This window comes from Mesoplodon bidens (genome assembly GCF_964165515.1).
Source record: "Mesoplodon bidens genome assembly, chromosome: 13".
NCBI lineage: Eukaryota > Metazoa > Chordata > Mammalia > Artiodactyla > Ziphiidae > Mesoplodon > Mesoplodon bidens.
The window spans coordinates 88,894,510-88,920,914 of NC_138169.1; the positions used below are offsets into that span (position 1 = coordinate 88,894,510).

General features: G+C 46.8%; 1 protein-coding gene across 4 annotated transcripts in view; it reads left to right on the forward strand.

Moving 5' to 3' along the window:
* Positions 1-26,405, forward strand: part of ATP9B (ATPase phospholipid transporting 9B (putative)) — a 206,060-nt gene that overhangs the window by 152,824 nt on the left and 26,831 nt on the right. For all 4 annotated transcript variants that reach the window (XM_081253348.1, XM_081253346.1, XM_081253347.1 and 1 more), the window contains 5 exons: positions 948-1,090; positions 9,787-9,899; positions 13,377-13,622; positions 24,741-24,902; positions 25,595-25,687. In XM_081253348.1, coding sequence (XP_081109474.1) covers positions 948-1,090; positions 9,787-9,899; positions 13,377-13,622; positions 24,741-24,902; positions 25,595-25,687 — 757 coding nt within the window. The remainder of the gene's footprint in view (positions 1-947; positions 1,091-9,786; positions 9,900-13,376; positions 13,623-24,740; positions 24,903-25,594; positions 25,688-26,405) is intronic.

Sequence of the window (26,405 nt, forward strand, 5' to 3'; positions counted from 1 at the left end):
TTTCTTGTTTTTTGTCTCACCCACACCTTATTAAAAATGTTTTTTTAAAACAATTCATCACTATCCAGTCTTTCAAAACCATTCCACTTCACTGAAGTGGAAAAACAGATCTCTTGATTTCGGTTAATAATCCCATTTCATCAAATTACATAACATCAGTGTGTACACCTGTCACGGGTGGGCCACAGCGGCTCTTGGTCGGTGGAAGAATACGGTCAGCGTCGTATCAGAGGGCAGCTTACAGGTGCTGGTGCCGTGGACATCAGTCACCCCAGCAGAACGGCGCATGCCAGGCTGGTGCGGGATGGTCCACCGTAGACCGTAATTCGGGCCGTGGCTCAGCCTGCTCGGGGGTCGTGGCTCTGACCCTGAAGTCCAGGCTCCGCGAGGCGTGCTGGCCCCGCCCCCCGCTCTCAGCCTTTCTGGTCCTCTGGTCTCAGGGCCCGGCCCAGGGGCTCGCGCGCTCAGAGGGCCTTCCACCCACCCGGTCCTCCACCCGGAACCTGTTCCCCTCACACAGGGCACTCATCACGCTGGAGATGCTTCTTTGTTTTTGTAAAATGACGGGCCAGATATCCAGACCCGTTTCAGATGTTGATTCCCAGGAAGGCCAGCGACTTCCTTCCACATGGTGCTCTCCCCTTTGAGCCTCCATGGGGAGCTTCGCCGCGTCCACCTTTCCCAGGTCCGGCTGCCGTCGCAGACCGGGCTGGAGGGCCAAGTAGGAGCACCTGCTTCACCGGCACCTGCAAACACGCTCTGGGCTGAAAAGACGCCTGTTGACTCAAATGTCAACACATTCATTTATCTTAAAGTCTAAAATCCAATATGACCTATTTATTCCATACAAATTAAAGACAGTGCATTTAAGTAAATAAATTCATATGGAAAACCTGGACGTGAGGCGTTGGCTCACACTGACGACTGTGATGGGTTTTCTTTGGCAGTTTGCGTGTGAACCTGGACATGGGCAAAGCCGCCTACGGGTGGATGATTATGAAAGATGAGAATATCCCCGGCACAGTGGTCCGGACCAGCACCATCCCGGAGGAGCTGGGGCGCCTGGTGTACCTGCTGACCGACAAGACAGGTACCGCTGTCTGCGCGTTCACCTCTGGAGGCATCTAGTGGTGGGGGGGTCCTGGCGTGTCTGTGCCCACACACGTTTATGGTGTGTGTGTGTGTGTGCATGCGCCTGCACGTGTGTGAGAAACAGAGTATTGAATTCACGGTTAGAATTCCCCAGACTCGGGACTTCTCTGGTGGCAAAGTGGTAGGAATCTGCCTGCCAATGCAGGGGACACGGGTTCGAGCCCTGGTCCGGGAAGATCCCACATGCCACGGAGCAACTAAGCTCATGTGCCACAATTACTGAGCCTGCACTCTAGAGCCCGCGTGCCACAACTACTGAAGCCCGTGTGCCTAGAGCCCACGAGCCACAACTACTGAGCCTGCGTGCCACAACTGCTGAATACTGCACGCCTAGAGCCCATGCTCCGCAACAAGAGAAGCCACCGCAATGAGAAGCCCGCTCACCGCAATGAAGGGTAGCCCCTGCTCGCCGCAAGTAGAGAAAGCCTGTCTGTGCACAGCAACGAAGACCCAAAAATAAATTAATTAAATTAAATAAAAGAAACTCCCCAGACTCAGCCCTTGAAACTGGCCTCCAGCTAATCTTCATCTTCTAACATAAGAGTATCATCAGAATTAGCAAAATGTGACATTCTTAGAGATTTAAAAGACATATTTCTGTATTTTGAACACTTTCTACAGCCTTACAGTTGTGTTTTTGTTTTATTTAACTACCTGTATTACACCTCTCTATTGGCTTCTTAAGAGCAAAAATGACTTGTTTATTATAGAATGATAGTTATGAGCTATTAGAAGAAAATAACAATAAGATATGTGAATTTAGTATTTTAACAGTGACATTCTCCTAAAGAGCTGCACCACAAATGATTTATCCACCCTAAGTTTGCATGCTCCAAATTCTCTTTGTCCTTATTTCATTTTTTTCTTTCTTTCATCAGAGAATTCTTGTCAATCCATAACATACTAAGTAAAAGACAAATTGAATCCAGAACTATAACAAGAGCAGTATTTAAGGGTTAAAATCCCTTTCTGATTTGTTGATTCGTGGTGTAAATTCCTAGTAATTCTTAGCGAACCAGAAATAAAAGAATATTTATATAAACGGTAAAGAAAATATGTCTCGAATAAAATTAAAAACTTTATTTTTAATAAAATATTAGAAGAGTCCTCACTATAGTCAGGAAGAAGAAAGACTAATCTGTACCATGCTTTGATTTAACATTTACTATTCCAACCACTGCTGTGAGACAGGAAATAGAAGATCCACAACCAAAAGAAGAAACAGATATTTACAGATATAATGATCAACCAAGGAAATGAACTGCTAAAAATAAATCAGTAAAGTGGCAGCTTACAAATTAAAATAACAATAGCAATAAAAATAGCTCCCTTATGTGTAGAATAGACTGAAGAAGAAAGATCGCATTCACGATAGCTCAATTACATGTAAAACATGTGGGCGTAAACTTGGGGAACATAAGGGCACGTATGAAGAAAGTGACCAGACCTGACAGAGAAACGTGAAAGACTGGCATTAGTGGAGAGATGTACCGTGTCCCGAATGTGAAAATTCAGTATTCTATAGCAGCCAGCCTTCATGAGGAATTTGTAAGTTTACTGCAGTTCAGTCAAAATCCAGTTGTTGGATCGTATTTGGTTTTCATTAGGACTTGTCTTGGTGAGACATTGAGGAATTGACCCGTAAGGTAATGCTCCATAAATCAAAATAACTCAGAAATAACAGCTTGAGAGCCTCAGGGTCAAGAAGGTAGACAGAGAAAATGCCTTCCCAACTCATTGCACGGATGGGAAAAACTTTAAAGGATAAATCTTTAACAATACTAAAACCAAGCAAAAGTACCATTAGATGATCCAGAAATTGGAATTCGTTTGATGGAGAAGCAGGAACACAGCAAACGCAAACTCAAAATGGCTCGTGAAGAGATCCTACAGAAATGTAAGAAAATGTCTCCAGAACAGAGTCCTGGGGAGAGACTAAATTCATAGCCAACAAGGATCTGCAGTGAGATACAGGGAGTCACCAGGCTGCCCATCATTAAGAGAGGACCGCCCCGAGCCCCTGGCTTACAGCGCCAGGCAGCCTGGCCTCTGTGGATACATTGAGTCAGAAGCCAGGAGCCACCAAGATGAGATCAAAGTCCAATTCAACCAGGTGAACTGTTCCCAAAGAAAACAAATTCAAAGATTTTTTTACATAGAAACCAAAAAGAACCATCAGGAAAATTTCTAGAATTGTAAGAGAGTTCAATTACGTATATCAACTCAGTATTCAAAATTAAACTTCATTTCTCTATACCAGCAACAATTGGGACACTTAATTCTAGAAATGCCAATTAGAATAGCAACAAAAAAGTATAAAGTAATTAGAAATAAATTTTAACAAGAAATGGGTAAGAACCATGTGGATGTATGTTTTTAAATTTTGAAAGACCTTTTACTGAGACCTAATTAAATGGGTGGACACCCTGTTTTCGTGAGTAGGACACCTTAATGCAATGAACGTGTCATTCCTCCCGCGTTAAAAATCTGACGTGTCTGCAAGTACAGGACGAATGGGGAAGTCCTACTCACTGTTGGTGGAGTGGCACGTGGCACACTGCCTTGTAAAGTGGGTCTTGGGTATTTCGGCCCAGCGTCTGTTCCCTAAAGAAGCATCTGCACCAGGAGATGTACCATGATATTCACAGCGATGTTCTGGCCACAAGAACAAACGGTCCGGATGTGACACAGAGAAAGTCACCGCCAGGACAGCGGCACACTGTGGCATGTTCTTACAAGAACACACAGCAGTGACACGGAGTGCAGGCATTTACCTCCGCATGGACGGGTGCCGCGGGGAAACGCTGAGCAGTGGAAGGGTTGGGAGCAGGGATGCCGGACGCAGCTCTGGGCTCATCCTCGGGCCTGGGCCCCACCAGCCGCCTTCCCTACCACCTTCCAGGGGCCTCCTGCGGGCACCTCCTGCACCATTCCTGAGCTTATGGTCGTCCTTATCGGGGGGAAGCAGGTCTGGTCTGGACCAGAAGTCCTCTTGTGGCCATTTTAAATCTGCATATAATGGTCCTAGAATGATATTGACCTATTATTTCATGTTAATTTACAAACAGAAAGCACATGCCTGAGAACACACAGTAAACTCAAGGCTCTGTGTCTCTGGCTGTTTGATACCAGTAAGTAAAGGTTTTGTGTCATTATTTGTCCTTAAAAGGCTAACTTTTATTTTGCATTTTAAACAATAATGGGTTTATTGTTCTGTAGCTCCTCCATTTTTCTTTGGTGAATTGGAGTTACATTCAGGGTAAGGATAAGTGGTTTTTGCTCAGAGTCATAAAGACAAAGTCTCATTTTTCCCACAGTTCACTCTGCTACTTTTAAAAGGCAAGAACACCGCTTCTTAAGGTTTTAGCTTAATAAATAATCTTGGTTCCTGAGATTTTTCTTAAAATCACAGAAAAATTATATAAAATTTATTAGAGAAAATATTTTGCATTTGATTTTCTAAAAGGCCTCTTTATGCTAGAAGTCATCTGTTCCTGATGTTGAAGCCGTGCAGAGGTTTTTTTCGAATTTTTTGGTCTAGAATTTTTTTCAGGCCCTTCTCAGTAATCCCAAGATGAACGCCATCTGTGGAGCACCTCCTATCGGTGTCAGAGGCAGGGGAGGAAGGCAGTTGGCAAACATCTCAGTGGCCCAAGCATCAGCCAAGAAAGTTAGGGGTGAGCTGTTGGCAGGAGCCTTGCGTGGCTCCCGAAACTGTGAGGTGGTCCTTCGTGTGGCTGTAAATTGGGTTTGTGCTTCATCGATAAGCTTTCTGACGAGAAGCGTCCATCACGGTGTCTCTTATTTGCCACAGCAGAATAGAAAATGAGGTATCCCAGTAATTGCATTCTAGTTTCCTTCTCGTGGACAAGAAAGCGATGTGCTATAATTAGGTTTGATTGGAGTGCACGTTTCCGGTAAGATCTGAAATTAATGATGTTGCTATAGTGACACATCTGCGGCCACCAGTGCGTGAAACATAAAGTAATTCATTCGACAAGAGTAGACATCTGTTCACTGCCAGGATGCAGAGCATATTGACACTGACCAGAAATACTAGGTGTTATGTGCTCAATGCGCAGACGATGCTGAACCCGGAGGACAGGTCGTTTGTGCTGAACCTGCTGGGAGGACCTCCACCTCCTCCCTGGCTACCCCGACAATGCCATTGTTTGAGAACAACGCTGCCGAGGATTCATAAATTTTAAAACTTGACTCAGATGCAGCCTATTAAAGCAATACATTAATTCCTTTGTTAGTTTTTATCTTCGTGTAGAACAAAGCCATTCCTGAAACACCCACTGAAACAACAGGTTTTCAGACGCATTTTAATTATAGCATCCGTTACCCAACACGCCACTTTGTTTAGACTCGAATCACGTGTGAGTTTCATAGGACGGCATCCTCGTGGTGGGGAAGCGCTGTTTGCATGGTTTCCAAGGGCACCAGAGCACGTGTGTGCCAGTCCGTGCGCACACATGCAACGGAGCGTGTACTGGTGTCCTTCGACCGGAGGTACCACTGCAGCCTCTCCTGCCTCGTGGCCATGACTGGGGCCTTAGTTACGACGGGCATGCACGGTCTCACTGATGCAGCTGTTTGCTGACGCAGGTGCCTGGATGTGAGGGAGACTGACGTTTGGGGTGTTGGGCCAGTCGAGGTAGCACACACATACAGAGGCCAGCAGTGCAGGGCTCGTGGTCTTTTGAGAAAGCCTCACATACAGCAAAGAGAATATGCGACTCCGCATCAAAGAATGTCGAATAATTTTTAAACAGATGCGTACTCTGCAGTCTGGTAAGCTAGTCATCACTTTTTAGAACTTTTGTTTCCATTCCTGCGCCATAAGGTCTAAGTAACCGTGTTTCAATACAGCCATTGACCGTGTGTCCTTGTCACTTTGCTTGACCAGAATCTTTGCAGAAAGACCTGCCCAGTGCGGATGGGCCACTGTCCCGCAGCCGCTCCTCTGCGGCCTGCAGAGTATTGGTCTGAGGCCAGATCACAGCCCAGGAAGGTTTGACCAGAAAGCGTTGTGTCTGCTTCTCCGACGCCTCCTCTGCGTGGCTATGAATCACATCTATCGCCACCCGGAGAATGGTGCCCGCAGGACTTTTTCTTTGGAAACTAATTTTCTTTTTGCCTGCTTAGCTCATTGTAGTCCAAAAAACTGCTTTGTTAAAGAGCTACAGCTTTCTTTTTTCTCCCCCCAGGAATCACAAACAAACCTTTTGTCACGTTTTCTGTCCACAGAGCTGCCACGAGGCTCAGGTCACTGTGAGGCCACTGCCCACCTCTCTCAGTCCCCGCCCTTTTCCACGTTTCAGATTTGGGACATCTTAACTTTTGTTGTATTAAGATGACAAAAATTGTAGAAACTATCAACTGGCTGGAATCATGAAAACATTTAAGATAAGACTTGAAAAATCATTTTGCATTGCTGACCCTTCAGTAACCAGTAGAATCTTATACTTACCTGCTGTCAGGAGGGCACAGAAAGCCCGAACCTAGCACGGACCTTCCCGCTCAGCACTTTACAGAGTCAGCTGCAGAGTACAAACACCACTGAAATTTTAAAAATATTTTGATGATGCATCTTAATATGTTAAGTAATTACATGTGACACATGAAGGACTGTCTGCATAAATATTACAGCTTCTTCAACCCAACAGGATGTGAGTACATTTACTCAAGTGGCAAAATAACTAATATTTTATTATTTATTTGATGAGGAGTGCTAGTCATTTGTTCAAATGTATCAGTTCTAAGCCATTGAAAACATGATTTATTAGCAACTTAGAAACTTTGGAAGATGCCACAGTCATCACTACACAGTGTTGGGTTCAAGTGACAGAGGTCAGGCTGTGTCACCCTTAGCGTTTGGTGTAGCTTTTGTCTTTTTATTCTTCGCCATATCCACACGGGACCAGTGGTAATTTCTCTAGTTTGCAGAGAAGCACTGAGGCTTGAGAGTTTAAAGTATCTCTGTGAGGCGCCACCAAAACCCAGCATGTAGTGATGCCTTCTAAGGAGTTTTTTGCCAAACGAATGATTGAATTCCAAGTTCATTAGAGACGTGGGAATGTGAGAGTTGCTGGTGTGTCTGGAGAATGGTGGCCATGTTCCTAGGCCAGGTGGACTGTGGCCTCTTTATTTCGGGTCTTTCTTACCTGTACGAGGTGGTTTTAAAAACCTAGAGAATTAATAGTTCATTCTTGGTGGGAGCTGTACAGCCGTTTGTTGTAATATTCTTTAACTTTGCTGTACAGATGAAGTTATTAGTAATAAAAAGTCAGGTTAAAAGAAGTGTCATTCACCACAGTCCTGCTTATAAACTCTTTAGCATGTGGGCCTAGTTACCATCCCCACCGCAACTTACCGCCTCGTGACATTCAAGGTATATCAGAGAAAAAAAGTCTAAATGAAATTCTTCAATCACATCAATTAATCTGAGACGTAAACTATTTTTAATTTAAATAACGTATTTGATCATTTCTCAGAGAACTGTCCACTTGGGTGCGTGTAATAGAGGTAAACGTCATACTTAATCTAATAGGAATCAATGTAAATTTTCATTATCTTTTGACCATATAGAACTGTTGTTTTCATATCAAATCTTTGAAATAAGGCATTTATAGAGCCCCCTTATTTCATTTGGAGGCTGAATTGTTGCTAACTACATTATTTAATATACCCTAGTATTTAAGTTAGTTATTCTTTATTTAATGAGGATGGCATAACCAGAAAGACCCCTTTAAACTGCAGTTCTCGGGCTTCCCTGGTGGGGCAGTGGTTGAGAGTCCACCTGCCGATGCAGGGGACACGGGTTCGTGCCCCGGTCCGGGAGGATCCCACATGCCACGGAGCGGCTGGGCCCGTGAGCCATGGCCGCTGAGCCTGCGCGTCCGGAGCCTGTGCTCCGCAGCGGGAGAGGCCACAACAGTGAGAGGCCCGCGTACAGAAAAACAAAAACAAACAAAAAAAAAAAATCTGCACTTCTTATGTAATTTTGATTCTGTTAATCAAAGAACCATAGGAGCCATTTATTAAAGGGGCTACATAGAATTTTGTAAAAGGCGGAATTTATAAAACTGACAAGCATCCCTGACAGTAGCTGCTCTTTGAAATTTATGAAACCCTGGATAATATGTTATATACATTCTTTTGAGAGTGTTTGCCAAAACAATCTCTAAATAGTAATTGTAAATTATAGATTTTCCCTTTATTTTAAAATAACCTCTGGGTGCTGGGGGGAGTCCTGTCAAATGACCTGTTTTGCTTTGAACAGTAGTCCTAAGTAATGGGCACGGAGTCACAGGTAGATATGAAAACAGTTTGTATTATATTTTCAACATTGTGGGGGCCAAAGAAAACAAAGATTCGTTACTGTGGCATCTCGTAGACACGTAAAAGGTCCGGCTTCTACTGTGGCCGTGTGGCCCTCTGTTCATGTTCACACTCTTAACTGCGTCAGTGCCCGTGGGTGACCCTTCTCTGTGCTTTGAAACAAGTGCAGAAATCCCGGGGACAGGGTTGGGGGGGACAGCTCGTAGCGCGCGGTGCCGGGCTTCACAGGGCGTCCCCCCTGCAGCACACTGTGTGGCCCTCCTTCCATAAAACTGGAGCAGCCAAGACTGTGTGCGTGTATGTGCGTGTATGTTTTCATATTAAGTGCTAGATGCACAGTGTTTAGGGTCTCCTGTCAGGGTCACAAGATAGATAACACTGGGAACTTATGTGCCACTTTTCTTTTTTTTTTTTTGGCGGTACGCGGGCCTCTCACTGCTGTGGCCTCTCCCGTTGTGGAGCACAGGCTCCGGACGCGCAGGCTCAGCGGCCATGGCTCACGGGCCCAGCCGCTCCGCGGCATGCGGGATCCTCCCGGACCGGGGCACGAACCCGTGTCCCCTGCACCGGCAGGCGGACTCTCAACCACTGCGCCACCAGGGAAGCCCTCATGTGCCACTCTTAATGGAAGTTCACCAAGTGTTTGAAATACACGGCGTTACCTCTGCTGCCCCTCTGTTCATTGCTGTTACTTCACTGCGTTTGGTTGTGTATCTTCTGATTGGAAGCTGAAGCCTAAAACTGACCTGCCCGGGTTGGTGGGCAGTGCCAGGGCAGATGCAGAGGGCCCGCACCGGGGCCCACAGGCTGGAGACCAGCTGGAGAGAAAACGCCTCTCCTTCCTCACCTCCTCTCCGTACGACACACGTGGATGCCAAGGCGTAAACGCATTGTTTCTGTTCAATGAAAAATACTTAATTTTTCGAAATAGACTTATTTGAAACGGATCGACGCACTGGTCTCTCAGGCAGCGTTCTAGGGTGTAGTTACAAAGAGAGTGACTCAGAACTGGAAGACAGAGTCCAGACCTTCTCCACAGAACCAGAACCCTTGCCGTTACTAAAAGTTACTGGAAGGGGAACCTGACGTTCCAGGAAGAAAGCTCTGGTCCTCACTAGTGAAATGAAAACATAGTGCAGGTGACGCTGGAGGACGCTTCGTGTGGCCGAGCAGCGTGTTCGCAGGTGCAGAGCGCGTCCAGCCCTGGGCGTGGGGCATGTGGGGTGCGGCCTCGAGCTGCCTGACGGGCCACCCGAGTTGACGGTGTCCTTGCTGCTTCTGTCCTAGGAACCCTCACCCGGAACGAGATGGTGTTTAAGCGGCTGCATCTGGGCACCGTGTCTTACGGGACGGATACGATGGATGAGATCCAGAACCAGCTCATGAATTCCTACTCACAGGTGAGCCGGTTCAGTCCTGCAGGGGATTTTCTGGCAAAAGTACCCGGTGCCGCTGAGTGACACGGAGCCTGTTACCTGCTTGACCTGCAACGTGGCACCTTCTCTGATGATGCTTAAGGCATTACTTTACTCATCGTTCGTTTATAAATCAAGAAACAGTTTTTGGACTAATTTTAAATTAAAATTTCTATATTGTATAATCATAGGCTTAACGACCTTAAATCATTTATTCTTATTAAATTTGCTTAGTGGATTATTTGTATAAATCACTCAGTAAACATAGTATTTTTAAGAGTATTGAGTGGAATCCTGCATCGAATATGTACATAACAATCCCTCTGTTTTTCCTCATAATAAGACTTTCTCACATGTTTTAAAGGTACATATGTTTAACCTTTTCAGTGAACGGAAGTAGGAACCGTAACTTTTCTGCCCTTCAGCTTCCACGATTATCAGCGCGCGGCTGATCCTGCTTCATCATAGCCATTGTCCTTCAGATGGTTATTTTGAAGTGAAAAGTGAAGATAATATCACATTAGTTCATCTGTAAATATGTAGTCTGTATCTCTCAGAAATAAGGACAGGGGTTTTTGTTTGTTTTTTTTTTTTTTTTTGCAGTACGCGGGCCTCTCACTGTCGTGGCCTCTCCCGTTGCGGAGCACAGGCTCCGGACGCGCAGGCTCAGCGGCCATGGCTCATGGGCCCAGCCGCTCCACGGCACGTGGGATCCTCCCGGACCGGGGCACGAACCCGTGTCCCCTGCATCGGCAGGCGGACTCCCAACCACTGCGCCACCAGGGAAGCCCTGTTTTTTTGTTTTTTAAGACAAAACCTCAATCTTGTCTCTTTCACCGGAGCCTCTACAGGAAGAGGAATTGTTTCTTTCATGTGAGGGCGCAGCCTGGTGGTTACAGCATCCGTTCTCTGCCAGGGCGTCTGGGCTGTTTCCTCCCAACCTTTCAGACTCCCGACATGAGGTGTGTCAGGGCCACTGGGTGCCCGGGTCAGGCGGAGACCATGGAGCAGTGGGGACATAAGCCACCTTCCAGTTTATTTTTGGCTGTGTGGTTTCCACGGCCCTTTCCCAAGTAGGGCTTGTGTTTCAGTCACTGGGTTTCTTCTTACCCATTGTATAACTTGCAGTCACTGATTCGGTGTCATCAAACCCAGCCATCCCAGGGCATCGATTCAGGATCACTTCCTGAGGCCTTTTCTCTCCTGAGGATCTGAGCGAGGTGTGTGGGGTTGGCACGCGCAGAGCGCTCACGGGCTGTGATGTCTCCCTGCTGCCGCCAGGCTCCCTGGGCCACACCGGCACCCTCACCTGCCGAGGTCGGCAGGTTCTTGTTTGCAGGCCTTTGTTTCCCACTTGATTTCACGAAAACTGGACTGAACTACCCTTGCCCTCTGCAGTTCTTCCTTGTATGTTGTCAGCCTTATATTCAGTTTTGTGAAAACTGTCTCTTTTTTCTGTAATGTGCACCAGTCTGGCATGTACTTTACTTTTGAGATGCTGTCAAATGAAAACCTTATATGAGTATGTATTTATTATATGTGTGGTCATACGTGCCCAGAAGCACACATACGTGCATGAACACTTAAAACAAAGCATTTTATTAATTTGGATGTCATTCATTTTAATACAGAGTATTTTGTAACCTAGAATATTTATTAATAGAAGAAAATATTTTAAAGGGGAAGGAATACGACTTCCCTTCTCCTTGTAATCTATGTCTAGATTAAATAGTACCAGGTAACATCTGTTTTAAAAAATATTAATTTATGTTACCCATGAATATGATTTTAATAATTCCAAATAAGTTATTTTACTAGAAAAAAAATTAAAAGCAGAAAAGATGAGTCATACAAATACAGCAAACAGTATTCCATCTACAAATTTAAAAAATCTTTTTACTAAAAGCTGTGTGTTGGTTAGCTGGGCAGACAGGCCTTTTATGTGAAACTGATTTTATTCCTTACGTTTCACTTTTAAGATGATACTAGTCTGCTAGGTCCACAGTAACGTAACACAGATCTTGTGTAACCCGGTCATGTCTACCCACTGGAAGCACCTGGTGATGAGGAGGACGTGATCGTGAGTGGAATCTGTGTGGAGTGAAAGGATGCAGCCGCCAATGAACACGGCACGTTCAGCAGGAAGAGGCCGCCGCATGGCTCGGCTGCTCTAGCGGCGGGGCAGGCAGGACGCAGGTGTGGGTCGGAGGCGCGGGCTGGACGGGGCACCAGCTGAGCGGAGGAGCTGCCCCTCAGTAGCCGGCACTGTGATTTGATGGGCTCTGCACAGCCGCCCAGAAGCAGGGGCCTGGCTTTCTAAGGGTTGTCGGGAGTTCCCCTGAGGTTCAGGGGAGAAGTGTCTGATGGGCCTTGGGGTCGGGGTCCTCCCAGGCCCCCCCCCACCGGAGGAGGTGAACACGGGCGGAGACATCTGTCCAGGGCCGTCAGGCACATCCAGAGGAGTGGGTGGTGGCTTCAAGGGAACAGTTTTGAAATATGACGGGAGGGTCACTTTTCCTCCCACTGCGGTGATTATTGTATCTGATGATTATTATCTACAAACCAGACACTCTAACTTCAGAGACTGTTGCAAAGCTGGATGAGTTCATAATATTAAGGGAACGTTCATAATCATGTTTTCCTGCTTTTAGCTGTATACCTTTTTTTTAAAATAAATGTTTGGTTTTTTTGTTTTTATTTATTTTTGGCTGCATTGGGTCTTTGTTGCTGGGCACGGACTTTCTCTAGTTGAGGCGAGTGGGGGCTACTCTTCGTTGTGGTGTGTGGGCTTCTCATTGTGGTGGCTTCTCTTGTTGCAGAACACGGGCTCTAGGCACACAGTTTCGGTAGTTGTGGCTCGCGGGCTCAGTAGTTGTGGCTCGCGGGCTTCAGTAGTTGTGGCTCGTGGGCTCAGTAGTTGTGGCTCACGGGCTCTAGAGCGCAGGCTCAGTAGTTGTGGCGCATGGGCTTAGTTGCTCCGCGGCATGTGGGATCTTCCCAGACCAGGGCTCGAACCTGTGTCCCCTGCATTGGCAGGCGAATTCTTAACCACTGCGCCACCAGGGAAGCCCAGCTGTATACCACTTTATGCACAGCACTTTTTAAAGAGAAACAACAGCAGTCGTGAGTATCCTATTCCATTCTGTTTTTAACTTTGCTTTTAGAAAGGACTTAGCAAATTCGTGCCATGGTTACAGTGAATCTACTCAAAGGAGATGGTGAGATTTTGAGTATTATAGCAAATATTTTGGTTACTCGACAGCTGGGGAATGTCAGAGCACTTTGTAGTACAAGGATAAAAGGGTAGCTTGTCACCCCAGTGGGGCACATGGCAGAGGTGATCGTCTCGAGCTGGTCTACTTACTCCTGGCTAAGGCTAAGCAGCCCGTCAAAGTCATGCATGTTACTCATCCCAGCATCGGCTCCGCTGTCTCTAATTCTTCGGCGTCCTGTGTTTGACAGACGCAGTCTCAGGCCAGTGGAAACAGCGCCAGTTCAACACCCCCAAGAAAAGCCCAGTCCTCAGCGCCCAAGGTCAGGAAAAGCGTGAGCAGCCGGGTCCACGAGGCCGTGAAGGCTGTCGCCCTGTGTCACAACGTGACCCCCGTGTACGAGGCCCGTGGCGCGGCCGGGGAGACCGAGTTCGCCGAGGCCGACCAGGATTTCAGCGACGACAACCGCACCTACCAGGCCTCCAGCCCTGATGAGGTCAGTCGGGCCGAGCGGCCCATTCCCGACGGGTCCTCTGGGTGCAGACGGCGCCTCCCCGAGGGCTCATCGGGCTCCGGGCCTGAGGAGTTTCTTGTGGGGTGAGGAGGGGGCTTGACGGTGGTTTTCAGTGCGGGCTTTCACCACAGGCCAGAAATTTGGCCAGCTCCCTCCTGGTGGGACCCCTGCCCTGACCCAGGCCTTGCGTGTATGTGCCCATACATCCCAGAACGGCCTCGAGTCAGTCCCAGGAAAGCAGTGAGTGGACTCGGGGAGCTTACTGACTCCGTAAGGTCTGCAGGCTGCACCCTCCTGTGTCCTCTTCTCTCCAAGTGAATCTTCAGATTTGCACATTAAATTAAATTAAATAACATTAAGTTATTTTTGCCAGAATTTAGATATGATGTATGTATTTCAAAACAGAATTAGGGGGCTTCCCTGGTGGCACAGTGGTTGAGAGTCCGCCTGCTGATGCAGGGGACACGGGTTCGTGCCCCGGTCCGGGAAGATCCCACCTGCCGCAGAGCGGCTGGGCCATGAGCCATGGCCACTGAGCCTGCGCGTCCGGAGTCTGTGCTCCGCAATGGGAGAGGCCACAACAGTGAGAGGCCCGCGTACAGCAAAAAAAAAAAAAAAAAAAAAACAGATTTAGGATGTAAATAATTTCAAAAATCTACAGAAGACAGAAATGGTAAAATCTTAAATGTGATAAATGAGTCATTTCTGACTTTACATCAGTCATTCTTTGATTTTTAGGTTTATAAAAATTATTATTAAATTAATTTGTCCACTTCCTGTACAATCTTAGTGTACTTTATATATAGTTTTCCCATCTACCCTTTGCACTCAGGTTTCTGATAATTATGTAAAGTCATCAGACTTCTTAAATATCTTGTAAAACTGGATCATGTAAGTAAATAACCTCTCAAAAAAGTGCCTTCAGTCAAAGGTTTTAAGAAACCTGACCTAATGTCTTAAAGAGAGGACCCTGCTGGGCTTCCCTTGTGGCACAGTGGTTGAGAGTCCGCCTGCCGATGCAGGGGACACGGGTTCGTGCCCCGGTCCGGGAAGATCCCACGTGCCGTGGAGCAGCTGGGCCCGTGAGCCATGGCCGCTGAGCCTGCGTGTCCAGAGCCTGTGCTCCGCAACGGGAGAGGCCACAACAGTGAGAGGCCCACATACCGCAAAAAAAAAAAAAAAAAAAGAGAGGACCCTGCTGATCCCATTAACAAGTTGATTTCCAAAGAGAAGAGTCCTTCCTCCCTGACAGCACGCCCCCAGCCCCCGGCTCTGCATCCAGGAGGGGCCCCTCTGCTGCCCACGGGCAGGCTCCTCTGTGCTGTGCAGCCTTCCTGCTTGGCCACAGCCGGCGGTGTCCCTCCTCTGGTTTCCACGACAGTACTCTCATTCCCTAAGGTGCCCGCACGGCCTCGTCTGCAGACCCCTGGGGGCTACAGGTGGACCACCGGCTCGGGCTCTTAACCCTGTCTGCACACCCCGTGGAACTAGCTTTGCTTTGTTTGGTTTTGTTTGTTTCATACTCGCCGTTCTCTACACACATGCTCAGTTCTAGAAGTGCTGATTTTCCAGCAGGCCTGGTGGGACTGACGTTTCTCCATTCTGAAAATCCAGGAAGTTGCACCCACAACTGAGAACCCCTGAGTCTTGTAAATCTTTCCTTTCGACGTGCTTTCAGGATAGGAGGTGAGGCCCAGTGCTGTCAGCAGCGCCCCGACAGTCTCAGGGGGCAAAGCACAGGGGCCCCAGCTACGGCATTCCCACTTCCTAATGATAAACCCTGAGTGCACCAGCAGCCTCAGGGCATTTACCAGCTCCTAACACAGCCTTATTTTTTGAGAGCAAATTTATTTTTGAAGCTTTAGTTACATAGGTATTTCCTTTTTTTTTTAAATTAAAGTATAGCTGATGTACAATGTCATGTAAGTTACAAGTGTACAGGGTAGTTAGTGATTCACAATTTTTAAAGGTTATACTCCTTTTATAGTTATTGTAAGAGATTGGCTGGGTTTCTTCCCTGGTGGCACAGTGGTTAAGAATCCGCCTGCCAATGCAGGGGACATGGGTTCAAGCCCTGCTCTGGGAAGATCCCACATGCCGCGGAGCAACTAAGCCCGTGCGCCACAACTACTGAGCCTGTACTCTAGAGCCTGTGAGCCACAACTACTGAGCCCACGCACCACAACTACTGAAGCCTGCGTGCCTACAGCCCGTGCTCCACAACAAGAGAAGCCACCACAATGAGAAGCCCGTGCACCGCAACAAAGAGTAGCCCCCGCTCGCCGCAAGTAGAGAAAGCCTGCACGCAGCAACAAAGACCCAGCGCAGCCAAAAATAAATAAATAAATAAATAAAAGATTATTTTAAAAAAAGATTGGCTGTATTCCCCGTGTTGTACAATATATCCTTGTAGCTTATTTTATACATGATAGTTTGTACCTCTTACTCTCCTCCCCCATCTTGTCCCATCCCCTATCCCTCCCCACACTGGTAACCACTAGTTTGTTCTCTATATCTGTGAGTCTGTTTTTTGTTATATTGCTTAGTTTGTTGTATTTTTTAGATTTCCCACATATAAGTGGTATCATACAGTATTTGTCTTTCTCAGTCTGACTTATTTCACTTAGCATAACACCCTCCAAGTCCATCCACTTTGCTGCAAATGGCAAAATTTTATTCTTTTTTTATGGCTGCATAGTATCCCATTGTATATATATACCACATCTTCTTTATCCATTCTTTATCCTGCTGATGGACACTTAGGTTGCTTCCATATCTTGGCAATTGTAAATAATGCTGCTACAAACATTGGGGTGTATGTATTGTTTTGAATTGGTGTCTTCATTTTTTTCAGATATATAGCCAGGAGTGAAATTGCTGGGTCATATGGTAGTTCTATTCTTAGTTTTCTGAGGAACCTCCATACTGTTTTCCACAGTGGCTGCACCGAGTTACACTCCCGCCAACAGTGCACAAGAGTTCCCCTTTCTCCACATCCTTGCCAACGTTTGTTATTTCTTGTCTTTTTTTTTTTTTTTTTTGCGGTACGCGGGCCTCTCACTGTTGTGGCCTCTCCCGTTGCGGAGCACAGGCTCCGGATGCGCAGGCTCAGCAGCCATGGCTCACGGGCCCAGCCGCTCCACGGCATGTGGGATCTTCCTGGACCAGGGCACGAACCCATGTCCCCTGCATCGGCAGGCGGACTCTCAACCACTGTGCCACCAGGGAAGCACCTCTTGTCTTTTTGATGATGGCCATTCTGACCAGTGTGAGGTGTTGTCTCAGTGTGGTTTTGATTTGCATTTCTCTAATAATTAGTGATGTTGAGCATCTTTTCATGTGCCTGTTGGCCATCTGTATGTCTTCTTTGGAAAAATGTCTATTCAGGTCTTCTGCCCATTTTTTAATCAGGTTGTTTGTTTTTTGATGTGGAGTTGTATGAGCTGTCTATATGTTTTGGATATTAACTCCTTATCGGTCATATCACTTGCAAATATTTTCTCCCATTCAGTAGGTGGTTTCTTTTGTTTTGTTTGATGGTTTCCTGTGCTGTGCAAAAGCTTGTAAGCTTAGTTAGGTCCCATTTGTTTATTTTTGCTCTCAATTCCTTTGCTTTGGGAGACTTCTAAACAAACATTGCTGCGATTTATGTCAAAGAGAGTTCTGCCTATGCTTTCTTCTGGGGGTTTTATGGGTTTTGGTCTTACATTTAGGTCTTTAATCAGTTTGAGTTTCTTTTTTGTATGTGGTGTTAGAGAATGTTCTAATTTCATTCTTTTACATGTAGCTGCCCAGTTTTCCCAGCACCACCTTTGTTTTGTCAATTTAGAAATTATAACATGTTGTTAGTCATGTCAGAGCTTATAGGTGGTGAAAAAACAGCCAAAAAGATGAAAGCTTGGGTTTTTTCCAACATGGGAAGCTGAGAACATTCCCACTTGGTCCTTCATCTCCACTGAAACTCAGCGTTTCCTCTTTTCCCTGTGGTTGTCACCAGTGCTGTGACCTCGGGGTCACGCGTCCAGTCTTGGTGCTCAGAGTTAGGAGGCAAGGGCACCTGCCTTGAGGACATCCCTCCAGGCCCAGCCCCCTGGCGCCACACCGCAGGACGGACCTCCCTCCCCCCGTTCACTCCCGAGGGGCTCCTGCACGCAGCTGTACCGCTGTCCCTGGCATTCTCGTGCTGGCAGCCGTCTGCTCCCGAACCCGTGGTGCCTGCCCCGTACCTAACACCTTCCTGCTCTGCGAAGTGGGCCTGGACCTCATGGTGATTTGAGGCGCTCAAGTCCGGCCGCTCGTGTGGTGCCTACGGGCCGGACCTCTGCCCCCGGCCTGTGTCCAGCTCTACCTGACACCAGCACTCGTCTTGGTCTCGAGCAGCTAGTGGGCTGGGTGCACCCCTGTGACGGGGGCGATGGGGACGTTCTGTTTTCCAAGCACCGTTTATTATTTGAAGCGTTTACAGTAAACTTAACTGCTCTTATAATGAGTCAGAGTTTTGGTATTCAACCAGAAGGAATGAAAAACTGAAGGAAAAGCAGCAGCTCTGCACCTGATCTCAAGTGACTGTGGCCTCGCCAGCTTCTCCCTCCCAATGCCCTCGGATGTTTCATCCACGCCGTGTGACGTGTCCCAGCCACGCGGTGCTCCTGTCACGTGCAGAGTCTGTGCTTTCATTCCATCTTCCGGGACCTGGGCTGTGTGCATCGTGGCAGACGGAACCCCAGGCCTGGGAGGTGCTGGGAAGGCACTGCTGATCCGCTTGGAGGGGGGCCGGAAGGTGTGGTGGTGACCTGAGATAAACCTCATCAACACAGGGCCTCGGTACTGCATCCCCGTCACTGCATCCCCAGCTGGTCCAGGAGGAGCTGTCCCTGTGAGTTAGCCGGGCGGTGTCTCGGAGTTAGGTGCCTTTCCTTTTTGTGAATCGCCATGCCTCTCTTCCCAGGAAGTGTTAGGAGAGCCCGTGGAAACTGGGGCTGCCTGTGGTGTGGTCAGTTGCTGAGTCGCTCCACAGGGTAGCTTAGTCGCCATACAGAGGGGAAAGCAGGGGTGTGGAAGCACCCCGCTGTCTTCAGGGCGCATATTCCAGGCGCCACATCCCAGGTCAGTTATGCGGTGGACGGGAGCTCAGGGTCCCCTTCATCATCACCACTGCTCTGTTTTATAGGTTATGTTAACCAATAGGTGTGTGAGAATCACTTTGCAGCCACAGCTCAGTATGACTTTTGGAATCGTGTGTGTGTACCAGATGTTCTTACTGGGTGACGGGGAACCTAGGAAGACGTGCACAGCTCAGTGGTCCCAGCAGATGTGGCGGCCTCGGCTGATGGGGTCGGTGGTTAGGACGCACAGGAGCTGCACCTGTCACCCTGCCGTGACCTGTCGGCCTTGAGACAGGTACCGGGTCCTGGTGACGCTCTTTGAGAGGACATGCACCACCGCTTTTTCTTACAAAGGAAGGGTTAAGCACATTGGTTTTCATAGTCCAGCATTCTAGAGATTCTCTCAAGTTCCATGTGATTACCTACTGAAAATGTGTGCTTTTCCAGTCCTGAGCATGGGAAACTTAGACCACAGATGTTTCCCAAGGAAAATTTTATTGGAAGTTTCAAAAATCCTGTATTACGTATTTACCTTATTACCTCCCAAAAGTAAATCAAACTTTTATTGAAAATACCTGGGATTTTTTATCTTTAGGTTTTTATGTTATAACACTTTTGAAATCTTAAATTAGGAATTCACAGTAGAGAGGGGTTTCACTGATTCCAAGATTTCCAGAACTAAATAGAAACTGCTAATCTTATATTTAAATTTTTTACTTCAAAATTTCTTCCTACTTTGGAAATTGGACAACGATTAAAAGTGGCATACCATTAAATAACCTTTAAGAAATCCCTAACATGTATTTTAAACCCAAAAATGAAAAGACTCAACTTCATCATCATTTTTAAAGCGCTCTGTGGCTGCAGTGTTTGCACCCCAGAACCCAAGGAAAACCATCTGAACAGTTCGTTATTTCGCTTAGTGAACTTCGCTGCAGTTAGGTTGACGGATGATAGCAGTGTTTCCCAATCACCAAAGTACTGTTTTAAAAGCATTTTTTATTGAATAAAGTGCTTAGAATATTGCACCCTGGAGCTTTTTTCAGGGAAATGGCTCGGTTGATGTTCTCTGTTTGCCCTCAGCCTTGACCTATCACAACGTGTACGGTTAATAAGCAACCTTATCGTTTAGGAGACTTAATTGGCTTTATACACTCTGCATCAACACCATTCTCTTATAATCCCTATTTGCTTATGGCTCTTGTGTCATCTCATCTTAGTTTTCAGAAAGAATGTGACTTATTGAGTAGAACGTGCTGGTTTTTGAGTCTCTGATCTTGCAGCAGTTCTTCATTTTCACTTTCTTGAAAACAGAGAGGCTCTCCTACCTTACCTGTGCATGTGCACAAATGCATTTTTATTATACAGATAATGGAATTCTGGGGAATTTACTTTAAGCTGTTAAAGGCTTTCTGAGGCGTGGTCACTGGGCACTTTGCAGTGACGTGTGTGTTTGGAGCTGTCACGTGCAGTGGGTGCTGGAGCGTCAGAGCGGGAGGGGTGATTTCGGATTCAGAACCTGCAGCCTACTTAGGCCCTGGTCGCTGTTTCTTATGATAAGTGATCAATATTTCATTTTCTCCAAGAGCATAGAAAGTTCTGCTTGCCTGTCACTTTGCCGGTACAGCCTCAGCATAGCAGACTCCAGCTTAGCAAACTTTAAATGTTCCTGGAAATTCCTGGACAAGGTTAAAATCCAGCCCTCGTTAGCTGTGTGTCCAGTGCAGCTGCAGGAAGCTGAGACGGAGCCAGTGTCACCAACAGGTGCCACCGACTCAGCTCAGGGGGCAGTGCCTCGGGCGCCAGGTCATCACCTCGAGTGAGCAAGGCCAGTGCGACGCAACCCCAAGACCCCTGGCCGCTTTGGTTGAAAAAGATTGATTGGCCATAATATTCAGTGACTCTTAAGCCTGTAAACTTGCTTTCTGTTGGTAACATCCTTTCTCCTCTGTGGCCATGTCCCTCACATATATAATTTCTATATTAAGTATTATTTCAGGGTGTAGGTATCATCTGCTCATGTGGACATTTGTGTGCAAGAATCAGCTAAAGTTTATGACAAACCATGCGTGGATGACTTAAAAACAGAAGCGCGTCCCACCCTTAACAGCACTGCTTTTGCTTTACTCTAATGTATGCAGTGTGCTGTGGATTTAAATTCACTATCATGTCTGCTTATTGAAGCAGGACACACTGTGGTGTGGCGTCAGCATGTCTGTGGGGAGCAGGTCCCTGTCTGTGATGTGAGCCCCCCACCGTGACCCTCAGGAGCGGGACAGCACGTGAACCACACAGCCTGCCATGAGTATTGATTGGCAGCTTTTCCAGGCGATCAGGTTCACGTTATGTTCATAAATCTATTAAACTGTAACAGTGATGGTAGTACCACAGTTGAAAATGAAGACGTGTCAGTGATCGAATTATGATTTATAAAGTACACGGTAAAAAAGGTGTCCCTGGAGTATAGCTGGCAGCTATGTGAGTGTAATTGCTAATATGGTTAAGGAAACTTCTCCCAAGCTTTTCAAGAATGATAGCACAGGGCTCCCCTGGTGGCGCAGTGGTTAAGAATCCGCCTGCCAGTGCAGGGGACACGGGTTTGAGCCCTGGTCCGGGAAGATCCCACATGCCGCGGAGCAACTAAGCCCGTGCACCACAGCTATGGAGCCTGCGCTCTAGAACCCACAAGCCACAGCTGCTGAGGCCCGTGTGCCTAGAGCCCGAGCTCTACAAAGAGAGAAGCCACCGCAATGGGAGGCCCATGCACCGCAACGAAGAGTAGCCCCCGCTCGCCACAACTGGAGAGGGCCCACGCGCAGCAGCAGAGACCCAACACAGCCATAAATGAAGAAAAAAATAAAATAAATGTAAAAAGGGGGGGAAAAGGAAACCATGATTAAAGAACAGAATGCTAGCACAGAAATTTCTGAATAATGGAATTATAGAGAAAATGAATAATAAAATCTTGCCCCGCACGAGTTACTTAGCATGGAGAAGTGTGAAAGCCTGTGACAACAATTACCCAAGTGTGTTGCTAACTTGGCCTCTGGATGAGATTTAGCTTAGGCTCCCACTTAGATACGTAATTTTTACACTCACATTTTAATTATTTTGACCTTTGTATTATTGTCACTAATCACATTGTTAGAAATGTCTTACAACTAAGAGAACTAGTCATTCCTACGTGGCCTGGACCATCACTGGCAGCACCCAAAGGAGACAGGAAGAGGTGGCACCTCCACTGCCCCTTCCACTGGGAGCGCCACACCAACAGGGAAAGCAAGCAGCAGTGTGTTAACTGCTCCTGAGATGAATTCTGAGTCAAAGACCTAAAAATTCCACCCGCCCCCAGCAGCTTTCTTCTTCAGTTAGAAGGACCCCATGTAGCGGCAATCTGACCCAATATGGGGATAACATCCCAAGAGGGGCCATGGTCAGGGGAGGCCAGTGGTCAGAAGCAGCCTCCATGCGAACACCAAGCATCTCCCGCTAAGACACCACCTCCCGGGAGCGGTCAGCAGATGGAAACTCCACCTCCACCGGCTTATGTGTTAGGCAGTGCCTTGCAAATCAAACCGGGGCTGTGCAGTGGTAAGAAGAAATGAAACAAATGAGGTTGGCATCCAACTAAAAAGTTTAGAAGAAAAAGGCAAGACCAAAGGAAAGTAAGAGAAAGAAAAGATAAAGGAAAACGTAAAATTTATGATTGAATAAGCAGTAAATTCAAAAGCTGATCCTTTGAAAGGTAAATAAAATGGAAAAACTGTTGGCAAAAATAGTAAATAATACAAAACAGTGAATGCAGACTAAGAATACACACATAAAATTACGCATATGAAGAGTGTATAATAGATGAGCTTAAATTTTTATGAGAGTATATTAAGACACAGCCCAAATGCTATTATTTTTGAAAACCTCATTAAATAACCATGTTCAGGAAAAATATATATTAGCAAAATGGAGTCTAAAGAACTACATAAAACCTGGGTAGGCTAGAAAAGAGGAAGAAACAAAAAACTGTCTCTTTTGTTTTAATAGATGATATGATTGTCTCCATATAAAATCCCAAAGGCTCTACCAAAAATTTAACTCTCTACTAAGATTTAATGTGAGTTTACCAAAGTTGCACATTATGATATCCATATACAAAAATTACTCATATTTGTATATACTAGCAATGAGCAATTAGAAATTGACATTTAAAAATGTACCATTTGTAAAGCACCAAAAAAAACAAAAAAAAAACCCATAAAATGCTTAAGGATAGATCTAACAAAATATGTATAGGATTTGTATGATGGGAAGTGTAAGACAATGAAGAAAACTCAAGGACAGTCTATATATGAGAAATATATTGTGCACATGGATTGGAAGGCTTTCTGTTACCAAGATGTCAGTTTGTTACCAAGATGTCAGTTGATTTTTTTATAAAGATGCCAAGGAAATCCAATGCAGAAAGGATGATTATTTAAATAAATGGGACCCAGAGCATTTTTTTAACATCTTTATTGGAGTATAGTTGCTTTACAATGGTGTGTTAGTTTCTGCTGTATAACAAAGTGAATCAGCTATATGCATACGTATATCCCCATATCCCCTCCCTCTTGCGTCTCCCTCCCACCCTCCCTATCCCACCCCTCTAGGTGGTCACAAAGCACCGAGCTGATCTCCCTGTGCTACGCCGCTGCTTCCCACTAGCTATCTATTTTACGTTTGGTAGTGTATATATGTCCATGCCTCTCTCTCACTTTGTCCCAGCTTACCCTTCCCCCTCCCCGTATCCTCAAGTCCATTCCCTGGTAGGTCTGTGTCTTTATTCCCATCTTGCCCCACGGGTGGGTCAGACCTCAGCATAACCCTGGGAGGTCGTCACCATTGTATCGACGAGGAGACCAGGGCTTAGGGGTGCAGCCTGTCACCCAGATTCATGGAGCTGGTACACGGCCACTCGAGGGTTCCGGGCTGAGCGGTCTCACCTCGGCACCAGAGCTGCTGGGGATCTCGTCAGACGGGAGTTTTCAGGAATCACTAGGAGAGAACAGTAACGTCTGCACACTAGACAGAATTTAAAACGCTCTTGATGATATGATTTCTCAGAACCCCAGGTCAAACGCTGAAAGCACCGGTGGTGAAAGGAACTGCAGGTGAGGGCGAGGCGCCAGGGTGAGGAGAGGCCCGGAGCCCCCAGGGGGAAGGAGCCACTGCCCGCCGGCCGCGGGGTCCTCACCTGCATGGCGGGGGCAGCACGCCATGAATTTCTTGCAGTGAGGTTGCTTTTAAAGACAAACTGAATTTTTTCTGAAAATGCTTAGTGTCATAAAAATTACTATTCATGAATAGTGAACTTTAAAAATTATTTTTCCAGTTAAGATTTTTACGTTTAAATCATAAATGATTGTAAGTAAGAATACTTTCTATTTTTGAGTCCTTGCCACATGCCAGGGAGCCTCCTCTGATCGCTTCCCCTTTAGAACAGTTTGCAAATACATCTTCCACAGAACGGGCGGGTGAGCCTCAGTACGCAAAGGACCAGGTCACGGGGCTTCCAACTGTCAGAGTCGGGCTTGGCGCCCGGGCCTGCCCTCCCCGCAGACATGCTGGCCGTGGAGCCCCCAGTCGCCAGTTGGTCCGTGATTGAGACACACGAGGGATTCAGGGCATCACTGTCGCGGGCGTCCTTGAGCCCAGCCCCGCCTGCTCTCCAAGCCATCCAGCCCGGCGGGCGCTCCGTGTAGATTTTAAACCCTGGCTGTAGGCAGCTGGTAACACAAATCGCAACACAAGTGTGCTCACCAACGGCCTTTATCTTAGACGGTAAGACCAAGGCCCTCAGTCTCGCTGCGTATCACTTCCCTGTAATGAATACTAGACGCGGCCTCAGAAACAGCAGGGCCTGGACGTGTTCAGTTTCATCTCTTGGTGGCATCTCGGCGAGCTCACTGACCGCTGGCCTGATGCCCCCTTCCCGGCCTCACATCTCACTGGTCTCCCGCAGGTGGCCCTGGTGCAGTGGACGGAGAGTGTCGGCCTCACTCTGGTCAACAGAGACCTCACGTCCATGCAGCTGAGGACCCCCAGCGGCCAGATCCTGACCTACTGCATCCTGCAGACCTTCCCTTTCACCTCGGAGAGCAAGCGGATGGGGGTCATCGTCAGGGTACGCTGGCCTCTGTCCCCGAGCTGGGTGCCTGCTCTGGTCACTGTGAGGACACCGCAGCGGTCTCTTAAGGCTCACTCCAGGGCTTTATGCTCGTCACAGTGTTTTGTAATAATAAAATCCAAACTGACAATTTATGCTGAGAAGCTGGTGTGGCTCTAATAGTCATGATTTAAAACAACCTTCCTAAGACGCCTGAGGCAGAATAAGTAGAAATGTTCATGAAGTTTTTGAAATCAGCTCGAGCTGCTTTGTTTCCCACAGCAGTGGCAGCCAAAGAGTTTACCTGAAGAATGATTTATGAGCATAAAGTTGCTAAAATATACCCCTATTAAATTTTTTGTAGCGAATACCACAAATACATCTCGGAAGTTGGCTAAACTAGGAAGTGTATTCACTCAAGCTCTGGAAATTTGAGAGAATTTACCTTGCAGTCCAAGGCATATGTTCATTTACAGATTTTATTTCAAAACCCTCAGCACAGCATCTGGAGAGCCACAGTTATGCTCTCGGTTGCTGGTGGCCTAAGCGCCTAGGGAGGACACAGCCCTGCCTAGAAGGTGACTCAGTGACTCACCCGGGGGGGGGGGGTTCATGGAGAGTTGCCCTCCCAGGGCGTTCCCGTCAGAGCAGCCCCGCAGTAGCCGCCGCGCAGCCTCAACGTGTCTGTGTTCACTCCCATCTTGTTACAGGATGAGTCCACGGCAGAGATCACGTTCTATATGAAAGGTGCCGACGTTGCCATGTCCACCGTCGTCCAGTATAATGACTGGCTGGAGGAGGAGGTATGAGCTGTCTCACGTTGTGCAGATGTTTTTACGAAACTCAGGGCAGTGATAGAAGCACGGCCTCCTTTCTCCGACTCGTAGGTACTTTTGCTGGCGTCACTGGAGCGAATCAAGGTGCCTGGTTTCACACCCTACACCATCGGTTCATAAAGCAGAGAGGACAGGAGTACTGTAAATCATAAACACTGTACTTTCTGTGTGAACAACTGCTATTTTTGGTGTCTGTGTGAATACGTGTAGATGTGTGCAAGTGGGTCCTTATGAAGAATATTTTGTTTATTTTGGTGAAAAAATAGAAAGCATCCCTCATCATTCACTAACATATTCTGCAATAGTATTGTGCATATAACCAGAGTTATATTTTAACATGATATTTATTTTGTAACCTATTTACCAGGATATTTTAGTTAGAGTTTAATTCTAATATGTACATAGGATTCACTTTAAACGTGGAGATAAGGTCCAAATATAACCCATCCTATATTTTCGTCCAATTCTCCCTGAACAAATACGATTTGTATTTTGCTTCATGAGATTATTTGTTGTTTACATTTATGTATTTGTAAAAACTTAGATTTCAGAGTAAAACTAAACCGCTGAATTTATGAGCGTGACCTCCTTCACTGGGTGCATGTTGTCGGTGGGGCTCAAGCGTGTCCACCCCCTTCAGGCCGGGCGTCTGTCTGTCAGTCCAGGGGCCACAGCCCACGTCCAC